Below are 19,477 nucleotides of genomic sequence, written 5' to 3'. Positions count from 1 at the left end.
CTGCATCCCAATCTGGTTTTTAATTTCAAGTGTTAAAAGCATTTTTATGTATTCCAGTTCTGTAAAGTATGTTTACTTTAAATACTTATATGGAGTGCTTCCTTTATAAAATATGACCAGGGCAGTTTAAACAATTATCTGCGCTTTCTCTTAAAAATAAAAGTTTAAAAGCAGGAGAAAGATGTAAAACTTTCATGCATACGCAACCTATAATATAAATAAAAGTGGACTAGGAAGCGAAAAAAAAAAAGAGTATTCTTCAAGTAAACAGGAAGTTCTACCAAAACACAGCTTGCAACATGCTTTAAACTTAAAAATCTTTTCAACTAATAATGCAATAATTAGGGTGTGATAACATAATTTTAGCCAAAAAATAGTAAGAATTCCACTGACTGCAATCCATGTTTGTTTGTGTACAGCTGCCTTCTTCCCACTGGGATGGAAAGGTTTTGCTGCTAAAGCCATAATCACTCAAGCATGGTCGAAACTGGATTGAGTCTATAGTAGACTTATGACAATATCTTTCTGTCTCTTATTATTCCTAATCTCGTTGTCATGGTGGACAGACCATTTTTACTGCAGCTAAAATTACAGGTCCCCAATGCCATTCAAATTCATAAAATGAGCGCAGTGACCAATTAATTTAAGCCATACACTTAATACTGGCTTGAATTTTCTTCATTATATGAAGCAAGAATCTCTACACACACACACACGCTGCACTGGCCCTCTTTGCTAGGACAACTCTGCCTGAATTAGAAAATCCAGATACTGATGATGACAGAAATTTATATGCTGCCTGACTCCCAACAACTTTAAATAGGATCGAAGACTGAATCACTCTCTTCCTCTCCCCACCCCCTCTGTGATGTTATTCACTTGAAACCTATCTTTGTATTGCTGAGGTGAATGGATGGATGAATAGATATCCAGGTTAGAAACATATCTTGTGGAATACAGTAAATGGAATATCTTGTATCGGGGTGAAATTCAAAAATTTCCCCTACCGGCTCTGTGGGCGTGGCTTGGCGGGACTCAGTCTCTAAAAGGAAGAAGGCGGGTAGGCATGGGCGGGGCCAACCGATTCAAATCGTCCCTACCACCTCTCCAAACTGATTCAAATCATCCCTACCACCTCTCCTGAGGTGGTGTGAGGTGGTTGAATTTCACCCCTGTCTTGTATGCATTTAGGGAGGTACCCTGTCATAAGAAAAACCAACAAACAAATTAGGAGCCTATTAACAACAAAATCATTGCATAAGATTTTGTACTGCACCATGGGATGTATAGTTCTAAAATAAGTTTATCTACATTAAATTAATGGTTGTGGGAGATAGAAAGAAGGAAAATCAGAAGGGAATGAACCAATTTCTAAACAATTTTTAACTGTGCATCTGATGAGACTGAACAGTTGGATAGTAGAACTGGCCAGTGGTGGGGTTCAAATTTTTTTACTGCCAGTTCTGTGGGTGTGGCTTGGTGGGCATGGCAGGGGAAGGATATTATAAAATCTCTAGTTAGAGGTGGTATTTGCCGGTTTTCCGAACTACTTAGAATTTCCGCTACTGGTTCTCCAGAACTGGTCAGAACCTGCTGAATACTACCTCTGGAACTGGGAGTAAACACTGGATTTATGCTAAACCTGTCATTATATGTTCTGAAAGAAAGTAAATGTTTATATGTCACTTTTATATAGTAACCCAAAAATGAATGAACTTCATGGAACTATCCCTTGGCTCTTGGACAGCAGAAAAGAGTGAAGAATTTTGTGAACATCATGAAATCATATCAAATGGTATGAATGTATAATTTCTCTTTTTAATAGAAGTCTTTTTAGTTATGTGAGAGTATGATGACCTGACCTACCTAAAATGTTTACAAGAAAATAAACACATTTAATTGTCAATGGACATCAATAAAAATTTAAATGAGCAACTTGTAAAACAAATGAGAAACATAACAATGAGGTTATATCCACAGTTGTAAATTCCGTTTCTACAGAAATACAATAAATAAAAATCACATCATATGCACATAGTTCTTACATCAGTACAATATACTGTGCAGCTCTCCTTTTGTTTTTCCATCTTTTTTTTAACCACCCCACTATTACAAGTCTAGCTTATACTGCATATATATTTTTACAATCATAATATGGGCAAAGTGAAATATCCAGTCTTGAATTCTGATTTCCTCAGGTGTTGTGATAAATTGCCTAATCTGCATCACGGATCAATCAAAACCATTTCATGATTCAAATCCAGCTGTTTTCTAACCTAACAAACAATAAAAGTTCTTCATAGTTCATATTTCCTTTAGGAAAACATTTAGTAATACCAGAGAGAGATCTGTTGTGAAGATAAACGTCACTTAGGTTTGAAACTGGTCCTACTTGAGATTGTAAGACTGGCCTTGTATTTTTCATTGTCTTCCTATGCCATAACTGACAGGATAAACAGAAGTTTAAGAAGTGCATGGATTACATTTTGAGGGTTGCTTCTAGTTTACCATTTCTCTTGCTTTGACCAATGTTTTTCAAGGTATAGCAAAACAGATTTTTGCACTTGTCCACTTACGATTAAGCCACTGTGAAAACTGCACGTAAATACACAGAATGAGGCTTTCTGGTTTGACTCAGAATGTACAGAGGTTTTCTAGAAAAATAACTATTTTTAACCGTATCGAGAAAGATGTCTCCTCATTTCAACTGTGATTTCTTCTCTGCTTTCTCTATTTGTTGCCACTGAAGCAGAGGTGAAAATGTAGTGCTTTCCTCTAATAGCCTTAGGACCGTGGTTCTCAAGTTTTTCTTGACCACGGATCTCTTTTAAATACATTTTTATGGACCATGGACCATGACCACAGATCCCCAAGACTTAATTCAAGATTTAAATCAGCTTTTCAAGCTTTTGTGGACTTCCTGTGATGACATTGTGGCTCCCTAGCACTCCACGGACCATAGGTTAAGAACCACTGGCCTAAAAGATATGCTCGACCATGGAAGCTCCCATTTGCTTCTTCTTTTGGGATGAATTTTTGTGTTTGCTGACATATCGTACAATCAAATAACTCTCGCTAGCTATTCAAATTGTTCCGGAATAAATAATGTTTGAGAACTGTAATTTGTTAAAACAACACTTCAGATGGTATAATTATTTAGTCTTCCCAGAACAGAATTATTTAGTCTTCTCCAGAAGTATATGAACAAAGATGCCCATTTTAATCCAACTTTAATATCTCTGGAGGTAACAGTTTTGAGAAAGCAGTTCTCAACATTTAATACTGCACTTGGATTCCATGTCAGTGTCACTACAAGATGTAATAAGAACTTTTAGTTAAAAATATGTATTGTATGTTGTGCATTGTATATGTGACATTGTGTATGTCTTAATATAATTCCATGTCTATGTCAGTTTAGTTTTTTAAAAAATTTAGAACAGCTTTTCTAAAAAAGAAAATTTCATTCATTTTTAAAAACAGGCTTAAGTGTATTTTTAGAAAAATAACACAGTAAATACACTAAGAAATCATTTTATTCACATAACACATTCTGCCTAGTACAGGTACTATGGATTAATATGTGACTGAGCAATATCAAAATTATGAGGGTATTTTGTGTCTGTATTTGTTTAGTAAACCTACAATATAACCTATCATTTTTCTTGCTGGTTTATAAATTTTATCTTTGGTGAATAGCATTAACAATAGTGGTTAATGTAAAATGTGCAAGGAACAGCTTTAAACATTATTCATAGTGCTCTAAAATGCATGCATCAATTAAATAGTATTAATTGAATGTTGTATTAGAAAACCAAGTTACTGGTTTTAGAAAGCTTCATGTTAATTATTTACTACTGTAAAGAAGCTGCAGTGAATTCTTAACAAACCTATGTTTATTATTTTTGTTTTTCAGAGCTAAATCCACAGGTCTTCTCCTTATGACATCCACATTCCAGGATCAACTTTGTAAGGGTTCATATTTGTATACAATAATTGTAGAGCAATTGTGAAATATTTTTATTTTTTTCCAACGGTCCTTCCTCCCATAGCCTTTCATTCGGTCTTACTTTCTTGTTAGAGTTTACTGAAATCTGGATCTCAAAACTAAGTTATGCCAGATTTAGAACAGGTCTCTGAAATCAGAGTAACTTCAGTTAGATTTCTCTAAAGCCCCTCTGAGTATATTGGGATCCAAGTCAACAAGTAGGAATAAATATCTGAATTTTATCATTATTAAATACAAACATTTTTTCAAAGCAGAATTGTATTTTCGTATTTACGACAGTTACATTGGGCATACCTCAAAAACTACACAGCTTAAAAAGTCTTTTTGCATGTCATAATATACAGTAATTAAATCACTTTCAAACTTAGTGTTGGCTTGAACATTATGGGCAAAGTATAGGCACTGATTGGAAATGGAAACATCCCAGTTCACTATTTTGGGAAGGATTCATGTCTCACAGTTGGTTCTAAGGAATACCAAAGAGGAAAATAATATACACAGTATTTAATAGTGCAATTCAATGCATATTTCCTCAGAAATCAATTTTCTTAACTTTGGTAAGAGTTCTGCATGGATTACATTGGATTAATCCAATGTCTACTAGTAAAACTGGCCCAATATTCTGGAAATTTGCATGAAATTGGGAACAATTTTCCCCGAAAGCTACTGGTTCAGTAACACGTGCACCAAAAGTGACTTACTGTCTTGTTTTTCCCTTGAACCATGCAACTATTAGGTAATTATTTAATTCTTAAATTAATTTTTAGTATACTTGTCTGAGCACTGTATGTATTATTTGGACTACAATGTAATACACATTTAGGATCATTTTCATTTCAATTGGATAAAAGAATTTCCTCAATGTTCAATTGAACTGAAGCACAAAAATTGAAATTTTAGAGCAGTAGACAGAAAACCTAATCCAGATGATTTTAAAAAAACAGAATTTATTGTTTCTCTCTGTGTGTTTTTGTAAATAAAGGCAAGCATATTCCTGTGTAAGCCAGATCTTCTTTTCTGTTCATTATATGAACATCAACTTTCAATTCTAATATGTTGCCACTGTGGACAGAAAGAAGGGAAAGGGAGGAAGATCAGCCTATGACCATACTGATATAAAAGATTCAACTTTTATTGAATCTAAATTCTCTGCTCATGAATATTCAGACTTCAAAATAAATTTTTTTAAAAACATGCTCCTCATTTGATTTTCCAACATAAGCAGAGATCCCAAGCAGATATCTTTTCCAAAGTGGAACAGATATCTCAAATAGATAGCCATTTTTCTAATAGAAAAATATAGGAATATCTAAACATAAAATATTAAACCAGAACATCATTTTTATACAACCAAATACTTGTGACTTCCATTGCTGTACAAAACTATTCTGCCACGTGATATTTACAAAGTCTGGGCTGTACCCAAGGCCCCAAGTTGGCAATTGGGTATTTGAATCCTACGAAAAACTGTAGAGGGTACATGCTGTATTGTAACCTGATTCTACACTTTTTTTCTCGTAAGTACCAGTTTTCAAAATGGAACATTTGAGTAACAGCCTGGTTTTGAAAACCAGTTGTTTTGGGGCAGTGGTGGTTTTCTAAATTGTTTTCTACCGGTTCTATACATGGTTCTATGTGTGCGTGCTACGTGCCTAACACGCATTTTGCGCATGCGCAGAGGGCTCAAAGACCAACCTCTGTCAACGCTGGTAAGCTGAGGCTTTTTAGCTTAGCTGAGGCGCAGCAATCTGCTCTGCTGTGTGAATCAGCTGAGGTAAAAACAAGGAAATATAGGAGAGGTAATGGCGGGGGGCAACCAGAGGTGGTATTTGCCAGTTCTCCAAACTAGTCAAAAATTTCTGCTGTTGGTATGCCAGAACCGGTCCGAACCAGCTGAATACCACCTCTGCTTTGGGGAAGGAGAGACATCAGGATTCTCACAGCTGCACAGTGTCAACCCTGGAGCTGAGCTGACCAGAGCTATCTTGGAGCTTCAGTGTTTCCACACTGGAGCTGAGAGATAGGGAGGTGGGGATTAGAGATAGCTGGCGTTTTGTAGTCAAAATAAAATTCTTTCTCTTGGGAACCAAGGACATTCTCACACCTGGTCAGAGGAAGGAGGAGTGATGTCACCAGGCAATCAGATAGCACCTTGATTGGACCATGTGACTGATTGTTTGGGAAGGTAGAAAAACTTTTAATTTGGAGAAAACCACAGGAACCTTCAGAGTCAGTTTTCACAAGCCCGTGCCAATATGACATATCAAATAAATTTATTCTTTGAGGAATCTACCTGCCTCAGAGTTTTGTTTGCTGTGGGATGTTACTTGGAACCTGACACACAGTACACAACTGTGGGGGCTGAGCATCTCATTAGTTGCACTAGAGAAAAATATTTGTAGCTCAGGGCTGAAAGGAGGGGTTGTTGGTGCTCTCTGAGCTTGTTTTCTTGCAGATGTTTCATTCACCACATTAGGAAACATCATCAGTGCTAGTAAGGGGTTTGCTGTCATTTTACATTCACCGAAGGCCCCTCTTCTCATTAGTTTAAATTTCAGTAGTGGCAATTATAGACTTAAGGACCAAGAGGGCACCATTCAGAGGAGAATTTCATTTGAATTTCTAATGGTGTGTGCATATGTTTATCCATTTAAATTAAGCATGCCCATACAGGAAACCCTCAATTTATAACTACAACTGGGGCCAAAATTTCCATTGCAAGAGTTGTTAAGTGACTTTTGCCCCATTTACAATCTTGTCACGGTTGTTAAGTGGATCATTACAGTCAAGTTAGTAACCATGGTTGTTAATTAAATCTGACTTCTCCATTGCCTTTGCTAGTCAGAAAGTTGCAAAAAGGGATTTGCAACCATCATGCCAGGCATCTGAATTTTGATCAGGTGACTCTGGGCATGTTTGCAACAGTTATCTGAAAAATGGTGATAAGTCAGTGTTTTCACTGCCACTATAACTTCAAATGATCACTAAACGAATGGTCGTAAGTCGAGAACTACTTGTGTAGAGAGGAGCATGCGCTTTGATTAGAGGCAGAGATTGGCATCCAGATGGTAGGACCTGCTGGACTCTTTCAATCTTTCAATGCTTTATAGAAATCCAGTTCACACCTGCTAATCCACCACTGAAAGGATTAGCTAGAACGGGGTGTCAAACCTGATTTCATTGAGGGCTGCATCAGGGTTGCATTTGATCTTGGGGGGGGGGGACATGGCCAGCTTGATGTCACTCTTGTCAGGGGGGCCACCTGTGGTGGCCTGAGCACTCTGCCAGCAAAAACGGGCTCCCAAGTTTTGGCCGTGACAGCCTCCTGCAGCCGTCTGCCAGTGAAAAAAGAGCTTTGGGGGCGCATGTGTCCCCGCGAGCTCCGTTTTCACTGGCAGAGGGCTATAGGAGGCCATCGCGTCTGAAAACAGAATCTGGGAGGTCCACGCATAGCCCTCCCGAGCTCCGTTTTCACTGTCAGAGGCACAGCGGGCCGGTCTTTCGCTGTTTCCAGGGCAGCCCCCCGCAGACCAGATTTAAGCATCCCAAGGGCCGGATCCTGGGCCTTGAGTTTGACACCTCTGAGCTAGAACTATCTTGCATTCTGAACTAGAAAACCCGAACTTCAGGATTCCACTTTATGCCAACTTATGTATACACTGGCTTAATAACTGCATCTCTTTCCTCCAAAACCCTTTTGTGTTAATCATATTCCAAATTCTAAAATACACATCACTGTCTAGACAGATGATGAATTTATCATTTGTCAGATCTCGGTGATTTTTAATATTGATTCCTCTAATTTTATCCACATGGCAAAAATTTTATGGGGCAGGTTGGACTGAGACAAAATTGTGTGAAGTTATTCAAAGAAGTCCAGTGATGGACTTGAACTAGAGTCTCCCAGATCCTAGGCCATGTCTAAACCATTGTTCTATGCTGGTTCTTAAAGTATGATTGACATTGATCAGATTCCTAACAGCAATGCTAAAAATTTAGGAAGCTACAGCCTCAAAGATCTGGAGGGCAACAAGCTAGAGATGATGGATCTAAAGTCAGGAAGCATTTCCTCCTGAATGTGGAAATAATGTGGGTGGGGAAACTTCCTCAAAATAAAAATTCAGGGTAAAGTGGAATTCATTTGAAAAATAATTTTCCCTTCCCATGAATACAGCTCTCTTTCTTAGATTAATAATAGAGTCATCAGAGAATATTGCCAGGAATCACTACAGAGCAATTTCAAAACTAACGTGAGATGTAAACTGGTGTTCTGTATTAAACCCTCATTTTCTTCCACTGTTGATGAGATGCATGATTGTTCGTTTTCCAAAATTATATTGCACTGAACAAGCTAAACACTCTTTTCCATCCCCCCATCCCATCTCCACAATCCAATTCAGAACATATTTTGTTCCCTATGTGAAGCTGCCCCTTTGTCTATGACAGGGGTCTGCAACCTTAGAGCCATTTGGGCCCATTTCTTACAGAAAAGAAAACACAGGGGAGCCAATAATTTAACAACTGGTATGACTGGGTGGGCGTGGCCAACTCGATGTCACTCGCTCCCACCCAGCCACCTCCTGCTCTGGAAATTTGGAGCGAGTCTCCATCCCCCGCCATCACCCTTACCTTCTTCTCAGGCCAGGCGAGGAGTGATAGGGAAGTGATGGGCCAGCCAGTGGTCTAATCAGCCGAGAGGGAGCCGCAGGAAAGGGCTGAAAGAGCCGCATGTGGCTCCAGAGCTGCAGGTTGCAGACCCCTGGTCTATGAAAGCACTTAAGCATCTGGTGTGTGATGTAGCGAAGAACCACCTGACATTCACAAGGCATCATGAAGGAATGTTTACATCATCAAGACCCCAAATCTGCCTTGAGATATCCACAAAGTATCAATAATGCCTTGTCATGAGAAAAACAGGGTTATCTTTTCTTTTAATCATTCATCTTTCCATGAGATAAAAAAGGCCATGTGGCATAATGTGGCTAGTAAATCATTCCTGAGTTTCTGAAAAAAAAAAATTCAGACAAGCGACTCTACTTTTAAAAGGTGGAGTCCTTAACACACTTCTTTTTTTTCAGTGGCAGTCTTTGGTAGCGTCCATTTGTGTCTACAGAGATTCCCCACTAGAGCAATTCTTTTCTATTTCATGCAGCAGAAAAGTGAGACCTGATGGAGTCTTCTCGTAGCTGTCGGTGCTTGCCGATGTTGTACTCTTCCAGCTGATTTCTTCTTTCAATGGTTATTTTGTACTTTTTCCTGAGTGGCAGAAAGTAAAAATAATTCCTTCAGCAATTTGAGATAAGAAAGAAAACTCCCCCAGAACATCTGGGTTTGGCATAATCAGTTGCATGAATGAGTATCACTGCCAAAAGATTAAAGGGATGTGCCTCGCGTCGTTTTTGTCTCACGTACAAGTTAAGGTAGGTTTAAAGTTTTCAGATAAGCTGTTTGCTTTATTTACAAATATGAAACAAAATGACCCTAAAAACAAGAGGATTCTTGTTATAACCAGGATGTATACTATGGTGTATTTTTTTTTAAAAGGACTTGATATAGCCAGTACACTGACGTTGCGAAATTGGAAAAGTGATGAATAATAATGAAAAATGTACAATAACACATCCATCCATACATACATATGCAAGAGGATTCTTTATATCCAGTGAGAATTAAAATAGCATCTGCATTAAAAGTCTATCTGCGAGACAATTAAATTTAAATTGTTTGTCCATTAATTAAATAAATATATTGTGCAACCTTGTTTCTTGTTGTTTTTACAAGAAACTCAAATGATGAATGATGAAAATGGAATCACCAGAATAACCCTACTAAGAAAGAGGAGAGTCAGCAGTATGCAGAAGCAGAAAAGTGCTTTTTAGAAAAAGAAACCCTAACACAGCAAACTTCTCATAAAACAAGAAAAATGAGGACATTGTTTGCTAACTTGCTACAGAATGCTAATTATTTGCAGTGGGATGAAAAGTAGGGGAGTAGAGAAGCTGGAAAGAAAGAAGGCATAAACAACAATACTGTAAGATTTTGTCGTCAATCTCACTGGTTTTAAGACAGTTTAATTTGATTTAAATATTTGTCTGCATGTGTGAGTTGCACCTTGATGGAAAATTTATTTCTGCTAAGAAGCAGCATATGACCCCCATATATAAAATGAGTAGCATTCTTAAGACTTCCTCTGGATTGGAATTATGATCCCTGCGCTCAATCATTCAGTCCCTAGCAATGGTGGGATTCAAATTTTTTTATTAGCGGTTCTGTGGGCATGGCATGACTTGGTGGGTGTGGCTTGGTGGGCATGGCAGGAGAAGGATACTAAAAAATATCCATTCCCACCCCACTCCAGGGGGAAGGTTATTGCAAAATCCCATTCCCTCCCCACCCCACTAACCTGCTTTCCAGCTCCGTTCTCCTGTGCAGGGCAACCAAAGAAGACCCAGCCGATCAGCTGGGACTCGGGAGGCGGAGAATAGATGGGGGCAGGGCCAGTCAGAGGTGGTATTTTGAACTACTCAAAATTTCCGCTACTGTTCTCCAGAACTGGTCAGAACCTGCTGAATACTACCTCTGGTCCCTAGTCATCTCACGACAGGACTACTGTAATGCGCTGTACATAGGGCTACCCTTGAAGAGCATTTGGAAGCTACAGCTGGTACGGAAGTGGGACGTCTCTGCTGTTGCTCCCTGCCCTGGGGAACATCTTGCCCCCTGGTGTGAAGTTGGCCCCAACCCTCCTATCTTTTCATAAGGGCATAAAGACAGGCTGGGCCAGTCGGCTTGGGACGCTAGAGGAGGATCAATGCAGTGGAGCTGGTAGACTTGAGTAATAACAGATCCCATCTCTCCTTCACTCCTCTCCGTGTGGCTTTGGTTTTAAAGTTTGTTTTTAATTTTACATGTTTTAGCTTATATGTAACTATAAGCTGCCCAGAGTTACCGTATGGTAAGATGGGCAGCCAATAAATTGTATTTATTCATTCATTCCTTTACTTTGTTTGACTATCCATTTCAAGCAAGTGACTCTGGCCAGCAAACAATCATTGAATTGATTAAAATTTAATTGCAACCACAACACAAAAAGAATTAACTGCATACAGCAACAGAGAATTATTATAGTCCATAAATATTAGCATAACCAGGGAATGGGGCTCTTCATGTATTCAGGATTTGAGGCCCATGCATCAGGTCTTCAAGACCTTCCAAAAGATCAACAATATTGGGGCCATCCTAATCTCTGGAGGGAAAATGTTCAAGAGGACAAGGCACTATGGCAGTGAAAGCATTCCTCCTGGTCCCCTCCAGTTACCATTTCTTGGCTGATGGAGCCTTCAACCAGTGTCCAACCTGCCTGATAGAATTGGACAGGTAAAAACAACTGCTAAAAGACAGTACCTGGTTCCAAGCTATGAAAGGCTTGACTGCCATGTTGATTTCATTTCTCGTTTCCAACTACTGAGGTTTTTTTTTTTTTTTTAACAAGGCTGACTTTGGATAAAAGTCTTTTTAATTACCATTCTTTTTGAGAGTGTTTGGATCAATGAATGAACCTGCTGTATCTGGTGGAACCCAACCTGCCAGACTGCAGACTTTCTCCTATTTCTTTTGTTGGGAGGAGAAATGAGACAGACATTCAAAGATGCTGGGTGTTAAAATTAAACTCACCTGAAAATGTAGAAGGCCATCAACAATCCAGCTCCTAGTAAGGCACCTACAACTATTCCAGTAACTGCTGATTCTCCTACGCCACCTGCTTGAAAAATAAACCAAAGGAAGAAATCAACCAAAGGAATCCACTAACAACAAAATCTTGCAGAATGATTGAATTACAGATTCAATCTGTAATTGAATGGACAGATTAGTTTGAAGGCTAGTTTTTAGCTGAGGTTGAAATGTTCTTTTTTCTTTAGCTTCACACTCTTCTTTTATGAATTATGTTTATTTCGGATTCATTGTTAACACGCAATCCCCTTCCCAAAACAATGAAACTCCCTGACTACTCTAATAGAGAAATGACTTATTTTAACATAAGCATATTTCCTATTCTGAAATATGTAGATTGTAAGCCTTGGTGAAATTATTTCAGGATGATTTGCGACATTTTTTGTATCCACAGAATATCTTGTACAGTTCCACTAGCTCACATATATACCTATTAAACGAAACAGTTAACCTACCTAAATTTATGAATACCGTAGTAGGTCATCCCTTTAGAGCAGAGATGTCAAACTCGCGGTATCACATGACATGTCGGGTCTTTTTTCCTCTTTGCTAAATGGGGAGGGGGCGGGGCCAGTATGTGATGCATCCGGCCCGCGGGCTGCAAGTTTGACACCCCTGCTTTAGAGAGATCTGCCCTTATTCCTGCTATTTCTATCAGAAGGGAAGGGTTTGCTTGTCTAAAATGATAAAAGGCAGTTCTATCACTTTAGTTCTATTTAGCTGCCCTCTGCTAGCTGTGCCTGAGTAAACCCAGCCGTAAGCAGATAAGATGCACTTCTGCCTGATGAATTCAGGACTTGACTAGACTCAGATCAAGAATAGCCTTGCCTTCGCCTCTGGCATTGTTCTACTGCACAACTTGCTTTATTTTTCATGGTCTGACCTCCAGTTATTGGAATATCAGGGAAGAAAAAACTACTAATAAGTGGTCATTTGCCTTCTACACAATTTGTTTCATGATGTAACAACTGTGTAATGAGGATGTCTGTGGAAAATGTTTCTTGGGGATTCATATATATATGAATACAGAGATAAAAGCATAGATTATCAGCTTAGTTTGATTACGCCTAAAACTCATACATTAACCTCACTTAACTTACATGATTTGCAGGCTGCATTGTTCGTGTGCTCCAATCCTCGACTATCATCTATTTTCAGTCTTTGTTCCCAGAGGTAATTTGCACTTGGAATTATTTCAAGTCGTCCCTGTTTTCCATAATAGTTTCCAATTACCTGTATATAAAAATAATATAGCAATAATATATGCTGTGTAGAGATAGAATAGTATATATATATATATATATATATATATATATATATATATATATATATATATATATCCCTCCTACTCTCCTCCTCTCTCTCTCTCTCTCTCTCCATCCATCCATCCACCCATCCCATTGCACATCTACATCAGAAGTCTAGTAAAGAACATTAATGATTCTAAGATTTACTGATTGAGGAAAGAGATGGTGGACCATATAATTCTCTTCGCTCTATCTTTTAATGGAAAAAATTACCCCAAGAAAACTGAAATTATTAAGAAACTAACAATGGTAACAAGCAATGATAGCAACAACAACAATTCTAGTCTGTTCCAAAACTCCTAAGATTTGTTTGGTGCAAAACCGAGTTGCAGAAATTATACAGACCTTGAGAATAAATCACATTTCCAGCCCATCTGTGTTTGTGGATACACATACAAAGTAGCTTCCTGCAGCTATAACAGAGGAACTATCAGGGTATCATTACAATCTGAGACATTTTTGCCATTTGTGTATAGTTGTCAAGATTTTCTATCATGTGCCTTGGCTATTTTTTATTTTATTTTATTTTACAAGAAGCCAGAGTAACCTTGTTGTAAACACCAAGTGATCAGACAAAGACTTAAGTTCCTTTGGCATTGTTCCACTTAGGAAATAAACTTTTCATGAGCGATGGGAAGGAATCTCCCAAGTAAATAAACACTGCCACCAGCATCATCAAAAAAAAAAGGGGAATATTATAAAACAGGGCTGGGACAAACATAGTAAAATGAATTATGTCAACCAAAAGGGAAAGTAATCAGGATCTGAAAAGAGATGTTTGTACAGGCAAACAGAAAGTTAACAAATGGTTCCTAGCTCTGCACTGATTGTTCCTGCCCCAGACAAGAGCTGAACAGGAACATCTGTAGAGAATAGAATCAATATAAATCCTTTTTTTTTTCATGGATATTTTTTTTCCTAAGCTTTGGCTTAAGATGCTGAATCCTTTGGTCTTTCCTCAGATGACCTCTGGACTTTTTATTACCTTTATAGTTTCTCTTCTGACATCTTCCATTTTAATATTGTATTACTCAGTTGTTTTGTTAACATTTCTCAATCAACTTGATGGAAAAGGTTTGCTTACTTGACAAAGCAGAGGCAAAATTCTCTTAAATTTGGGGCAGGATTTGGATTATGTTAGGAATTAAGGGTATCTGTCTTTCACTGGTCAAACATCTCTCTCCTGTGCAAACATTCCGTTTCCAGTGAAGCCCTGGGGAAAGAATCAGTGAAGGAACTCTTATCTAGGATTTCTTTCAATCAGGAAGTGTGGACAGCCAGGAAGGCTGGCATGTGATAGAGAAATAGCATAACATAGCACAGCAGTCCCTAACCTTCCCAGCTTGGCAGCCTGGCTCAGCACTGGGTGGTGCGTGGGAGTTGCAGGCACACATGTGCAGCTCCATTTGTGTGAGTGGTACATGTGTATGCCCTCCACTTGCACAAATGAAGCTTTGCATGTGAGCAGACAGTGCTTGAGCTCGTGTGTGAAGCTCTACTCACGCAAGCGGCAGGCCCTTGCACTTGCGTGCGAAGCTCCACTCGCGTGAGCACAGGGTGTTGGAACGGAGGGTGCTTGTGTTCGCATGCAAAGCTCCATTTGCATCAGTGGAGCTTTGCGTGTGAGTGTGAATGCCCTCCACTTGCCTGAGTGGAGTTTCAGACACACACGCTTGCCTATTTCTCTCGCAGCCCAGTTTCAAACAGGCTGTGGCCCACTATAATTATAATTCTTTTATTGGCCACATGTGATTGGACACACAAGGAATTTGTCTTGGTGCAAATGGTTTCTGTGTACATAAAAGAAAAAAATACATTTGTCAAGAGTCAAGAATCATCAGGTACAACACTTAATAATAGTCATAGGGTACAATAAGCAATCGAATCATACTAGGAAACAGTCCATATAAATTGTAAGGATACAAACAACAAAGTTACAGTCATACAGTCAAATCATACTAGAAAACGGGATGGGTGATAAAGAGTGATGAGAAGATTAATAGTAATAGTAGTGCAGACTTTGTAAATAGTTGGACAGTGTTGAGGGAATTATTTGTTTAGCAGAGTGATGGCGTTTGGGAAAAAACTGGGAAGGAGTTGAAACAGTTTATGTCCAGGATGTGAGGGGTCTGTAGATATTTTCACAGCCCTCTTTTTGACTCGTGCAGTATACAGGTCCTCAATTGAAGGCAGGTTGGTAGTAATTGTTTTTTCTGTACTCCTAATTATCCTCTGAAGTCTGTGTGGTTGGGGACCCATGATATAGCACTCCTTTCAGAAGTGTCAAGGCACTTCTGGTTTGAAAGGAGCTGGTGACATCACCATTGCCTGGGAGACGCCCAGTTGGGGACTCCTTTCATGTCCCCTGCAGGAGCTGGAGTGAAGGACGGGAGTTCAATCCTGCCCCATGACAGTTACTTGGGTCTTGAGCACAGGCTTGCTAACTTCCAGCTCAGCACCCTAACCACACAAGCCACTGTGCTCCTTTGTGATAAAGAAATATCTAACAAAAAAATCCTTGCAGCTATAAAGTAAAATAAGAAATACTTCCATAGGACCTTGATAATGAGATATAAAAGCACAAATCTTTTCTGCAGATAATTCTTTCTGGCATGGGTCCAGGAAATCTGAGGAACCATCTTGGCCCATGGGATTGGCCCATCCCACTTGTTCTGACAGAAAGGGCCTACCACACACCCCACCTACTGTAGACCCCATCAGCCAAGGAATTTTGGCTAGCAGGATCTAGAGAAGAGCCTTTTCTGGCGTGGCCCTCACCTTCTGGAATATCTTGTCACTGGAGGTGAGATTTGCCCTCACCCTTCTGGTCTTTAGGAAGAGCCTTACAGCCTGGCTCTGTTAGTTGGTGTGAGGCCCTGATGTAGCCTGGAGGTGGTTGGTGCAGGGACAGAGAAGGCACCATTTAATCTTTTGTGAATTTTAATCTGTTTTTATATTGATAATGGCTTTTATATCTCTATTTTTGTGATATTTTACAAGCTGCCCCAAACAGCGAGATGGGCTGTATATAAATTTACATAACAAACTAAATATCCAGAGGCTCAGAGGATAAAATTTCAATATATGGCATCATATGTACCTCAAAATATCATAAACGCTGTCAAAAAGATTATATTAATAGTATAATAGCACAAAGAGGCTCATCCATGCCGAATCAAACCAATTCACTGAACTTGAGGTTCAGCAAGGCGACATAACAATGATTTCCCCAATTCTTGAGCATCAGTTTATAATCGCCCGAAAGTAGTGACTTCTGTTAGGGTTTGTGGATTAACCCCTAGAAGAGTATTGCAGCAGTAGTCAAGCCAGGCAACCAAAGGAGAGCGGAAGGGCCCCAGAGTATACACACACTGAACACAAACACTGTTTGTAGTTTAAATAGTTTTTAATCCAGTTAGAGTTTAAGCATTGTCATTCAGTCCATTAAGTCATTCACAGTATTTCCATCCAGTAAGACTCACTAGTATAGTCCAAGTTAAGAGTCCTTGCAATATCTTTATCAGCCGATAAAGATATCTTCTCCTCCTCCGGTTTCACTCTCCAGAGAAACAAACGCTGGATATTCAGCAAACAGTAGCAAACAAAAACAGTTCAGTCACAGGCACTCACAGTCAGTAATCACAGTTAGTCGCAGCAGCACACAGTTACAGCAGCAGCACACAGTTACAGACAGTAACAGTAAGCTTTCCAGCTTCTAATGCTTCCTTATATTGTAACTTCTAACCGCACCCTTAATCGGCTAATTGCCTGCTGCATTGTGCTTAAAGTGATAAGCACTTAAACCATGATATCTAAGTTTTATATATTTATTCACCCAAACCATATTTGGTATCAATGTTATACCTAACATACTCCCCTTTTGGGTGAAATAAATATATAATACCTTTACAATCTTATCCCATATTTTTCACAACTCTCCTGGTGCTTACTGGCACCTTGGGCTTTAGTAAAATTATCAGCTAAATTGTCCTCCGACATACAGTACTCTAGCTGAATCATCTTACTTCTTACAGATTGTCTCACGTTTAGGTATCTTAGATCTGTATGCTTGCTCCTTGTTTTTACTCCAATATTTGTGGCCATTTGAATTGCTGCCTGATTATCTTCATGTATAATTATAGGATAATCTACTGTTATACCTATATCTATTAACATTTGTTTATACATTATTAATTCTGTACATAACAATGATAAACAGGAGAATTCTGCCTCCATAGTAGACAAACTTATATGCTGTTGTCTTATTGACTTCCAGCCTATTAATGTCTTACCCAGCATTATGGCTGTTCCTGAAGTCGACTTTCTAGTGTCTCTTTCTGATGCAAAGCTAGCATCTGCATAAGCACACAAAATTAAATCACCCTTTGGTTCTAAATACAATGAATAATTCATTGTCTTTTTAAGATATCTTAATATCCTCTTAGCTGCTATCCAGTGTCTTTCACATGGTGCAGAATTGAATCTAGCCAACTGATTCACGCAGTACGATATATCTGGTCTAGACCAATTACTAATATAACTCAAACTACCAATTAAAGATTGATAAATCACCTTATCAAACTCAGGGCTTTGTTCATCAGTGTTGCTAAACTCCTGACTCATTGGAGTCTTAGCTGGCTTACAAAGCTCCATCTTGTAATCTTTTAGCAATTTGCTTATCTTCTCTTCCTGAGATATCTTAAAACCTTTCCTTGTTTTCTTTATATTCAAACCGAGATACTTCTTTATCTCCCTAATTGCTTGATCTTTTATTCTCCTTCCTAATGATGCTATTATTTTATTTGCTTCATCATTAGTTTCAGTTATCAATGCAATGTCATCTGTGAATAGTAATAATAATGATACTTTCCCATTTGTCTCCCTCTTAAACAGACATGGATCGGCTAAACCAGATTTAAATCCTATATTGTCTAGTTCCTTTACAATATACTGGTTCCATTCATAGCCTGATTGTTTAAGACCATAGAGACTTTTCTTTAACAACCAACAATCATTATTATCCTTATTTTCACCTTTAATACCAACAGGTTTTTTCATATAAATAGTATGTTTTAATGGGGCGTGCAAGTAAGCAGTTTCCACATCTAAATGGATAACTATATAGTTTTTACTAGCTGCCCACACTAAAGCTGCCCTCAAGGTTGCTGCCTTAAGACTAGGTGCAAACACCTCATCATAGTCATTAGCATTCTGCCTAAAACCTTGGGCTACTAACCTTGCCTTATGGATTAAATTACCATCTTTATCTATTTTTACCTTAAATATCCATTTGCAGCCAATGGATTTCTTTCCTACAGGTAATTTGGCATTTTCAAACACCTTCATATCACTTAATGAATTCAGTTCCTTATTCATTGCTGCATACCATTTTTCTTTTTCCTTAGTAGGATACTTTTTAATTTCTTCTACAGAATTAGGAACTTGATTAATCTGGCACACTGTGTTAGCCTGGTACCTATCAGGCGGTCTAGATATACGTGTAGTTCTTCTGGGAATTACAGGGCTTACAGGAGGACTTTGTTGAACTACTACCTGTTCATCTTCCTCATCCTGTTCAGCTATTGAATCTGTTTCTTCCTTCATGGGCACTATTTCATCCTGTATTTGTCTCTTTACTTTATTTTTAAAGTTACAGGGATAACTAATGGGATTTCTATAGGATTCAATAATTACATCTTTATTGGCATCCTGTTCTAATTTCTCCCATCCTTCATGTTCTAGAAATTGGGCACTAGCACTACATAACACTTTAGATGTGCCTTTCTCCCAAAATCTATATGCCCTATGGTTTGCTTGATAACCAACGAAGAAAAATCTTTTAGCTCTATGTTGCCCTTTTTTCCTGAGTTGTGCAGGAATATGCACCCATGCTGGTGCACCAAATGTGTGCAGGTAACTTAGATCAGGTTTCCTGCCATGCCATCTGGTGAATGGTATTTCACCTGTTGTTGTATTAACAACGTTGTTCAATATGTTATTAGCACACATTGTAGCCTCCCCCCACAAAGAATCAGGTAACCCAGAATCATTTAACATTGTTCTAACCATTGCCTGTAGTGTTTGGCCTCTTCTTTCAATAAAAGCGTTATGTTCTGGCCTGTATGGAGCAGACTTCTTATGCTCTATTCCAGCTACCTTAAGTCTGTTCTGGAATTTGTTATTAATAAATTCCGTGCCATTATCTGTCACCAGGGTTATCAGTTGTCGCTTAGACTTTCTTTCAGCAAACCTAAGCCAATTGAAAAAATGTTGATATGTTTCAGTTTTGCTTTTCATTAAATAGCAAAACCCATATCTAGAATAATGGTCCATAATGCTCAGTATATATCTAGCACCTCCCATACTGGGTTTCTTTGGACCTATTATGTCTGCAAATACTACTTCTAAAGGTTCTTTTGTTTTGAAACCATTT

The 19,477-nt window shown here is 38.6% G+C and overlaps 1 protein-coding gene across 5 annotated transcripts in view; it reads right to left on the bottom strand.

The window, feature by feature from the left end:
• Positions 1–1,798: 1,798 nt before the first annotated feature.
• Positions 1,799–19,477, bottom strand: part of NPR3 (natriuretic peptide receptor 3) — an 89,025-nt gene continuing 71,346 nt past the window's right edge. The window contains exons 6-9 of one of the 5 annotated variants that reach the window (XR_015748263.1): positions 12,838–12,970; positions 11,681–11,768; positions 6,790–9,262; positions 1,799–6,497 (exon numbers count right to left, since the gene is read on the bottom strand). Coding sequence is in view for 4 of the 5 variants with exons in the window: in XM_087958536.1 (XP_087814662.1) it covers positions 4,954–5,068; positions 9,173–9,262; positions 11,681–11,768; positions 12,838–12,970 (426 nt within the window). In the remaining variant the exon portion in view is untranslated. Of the gene's footprint in view, positions 9,263–11,680; positions 11,769–12,837; positions 12,971–19,477 lie in introns of all 5 variants that reach the window. The other 4 variants (XM_087958536.1, XM_087958537.1, XM_026666383.2 and 1 more) reach the window with 4 other exon arrangements.

Source organism: Notechis scutatus, chromosome 2 (assembly GCF_049901735.1).
Source record: "Notechis scutatus isolate UNSWTSFEM ecotype Mainland chromosome 2, rNotScu1.2, whole genome shotgun sequence".
Lineage (NCBI taxonomy): Eukaryota > Metazoa > Chordata > Lepidosauria > Squamata > Elapidae > Notechis > Notechis scutatus.
The sequence above is the reverse complement of the archived record's forward strand: the minus strand, read 5'-3'. Positions and strand labels throughout refer to the sequence as shown.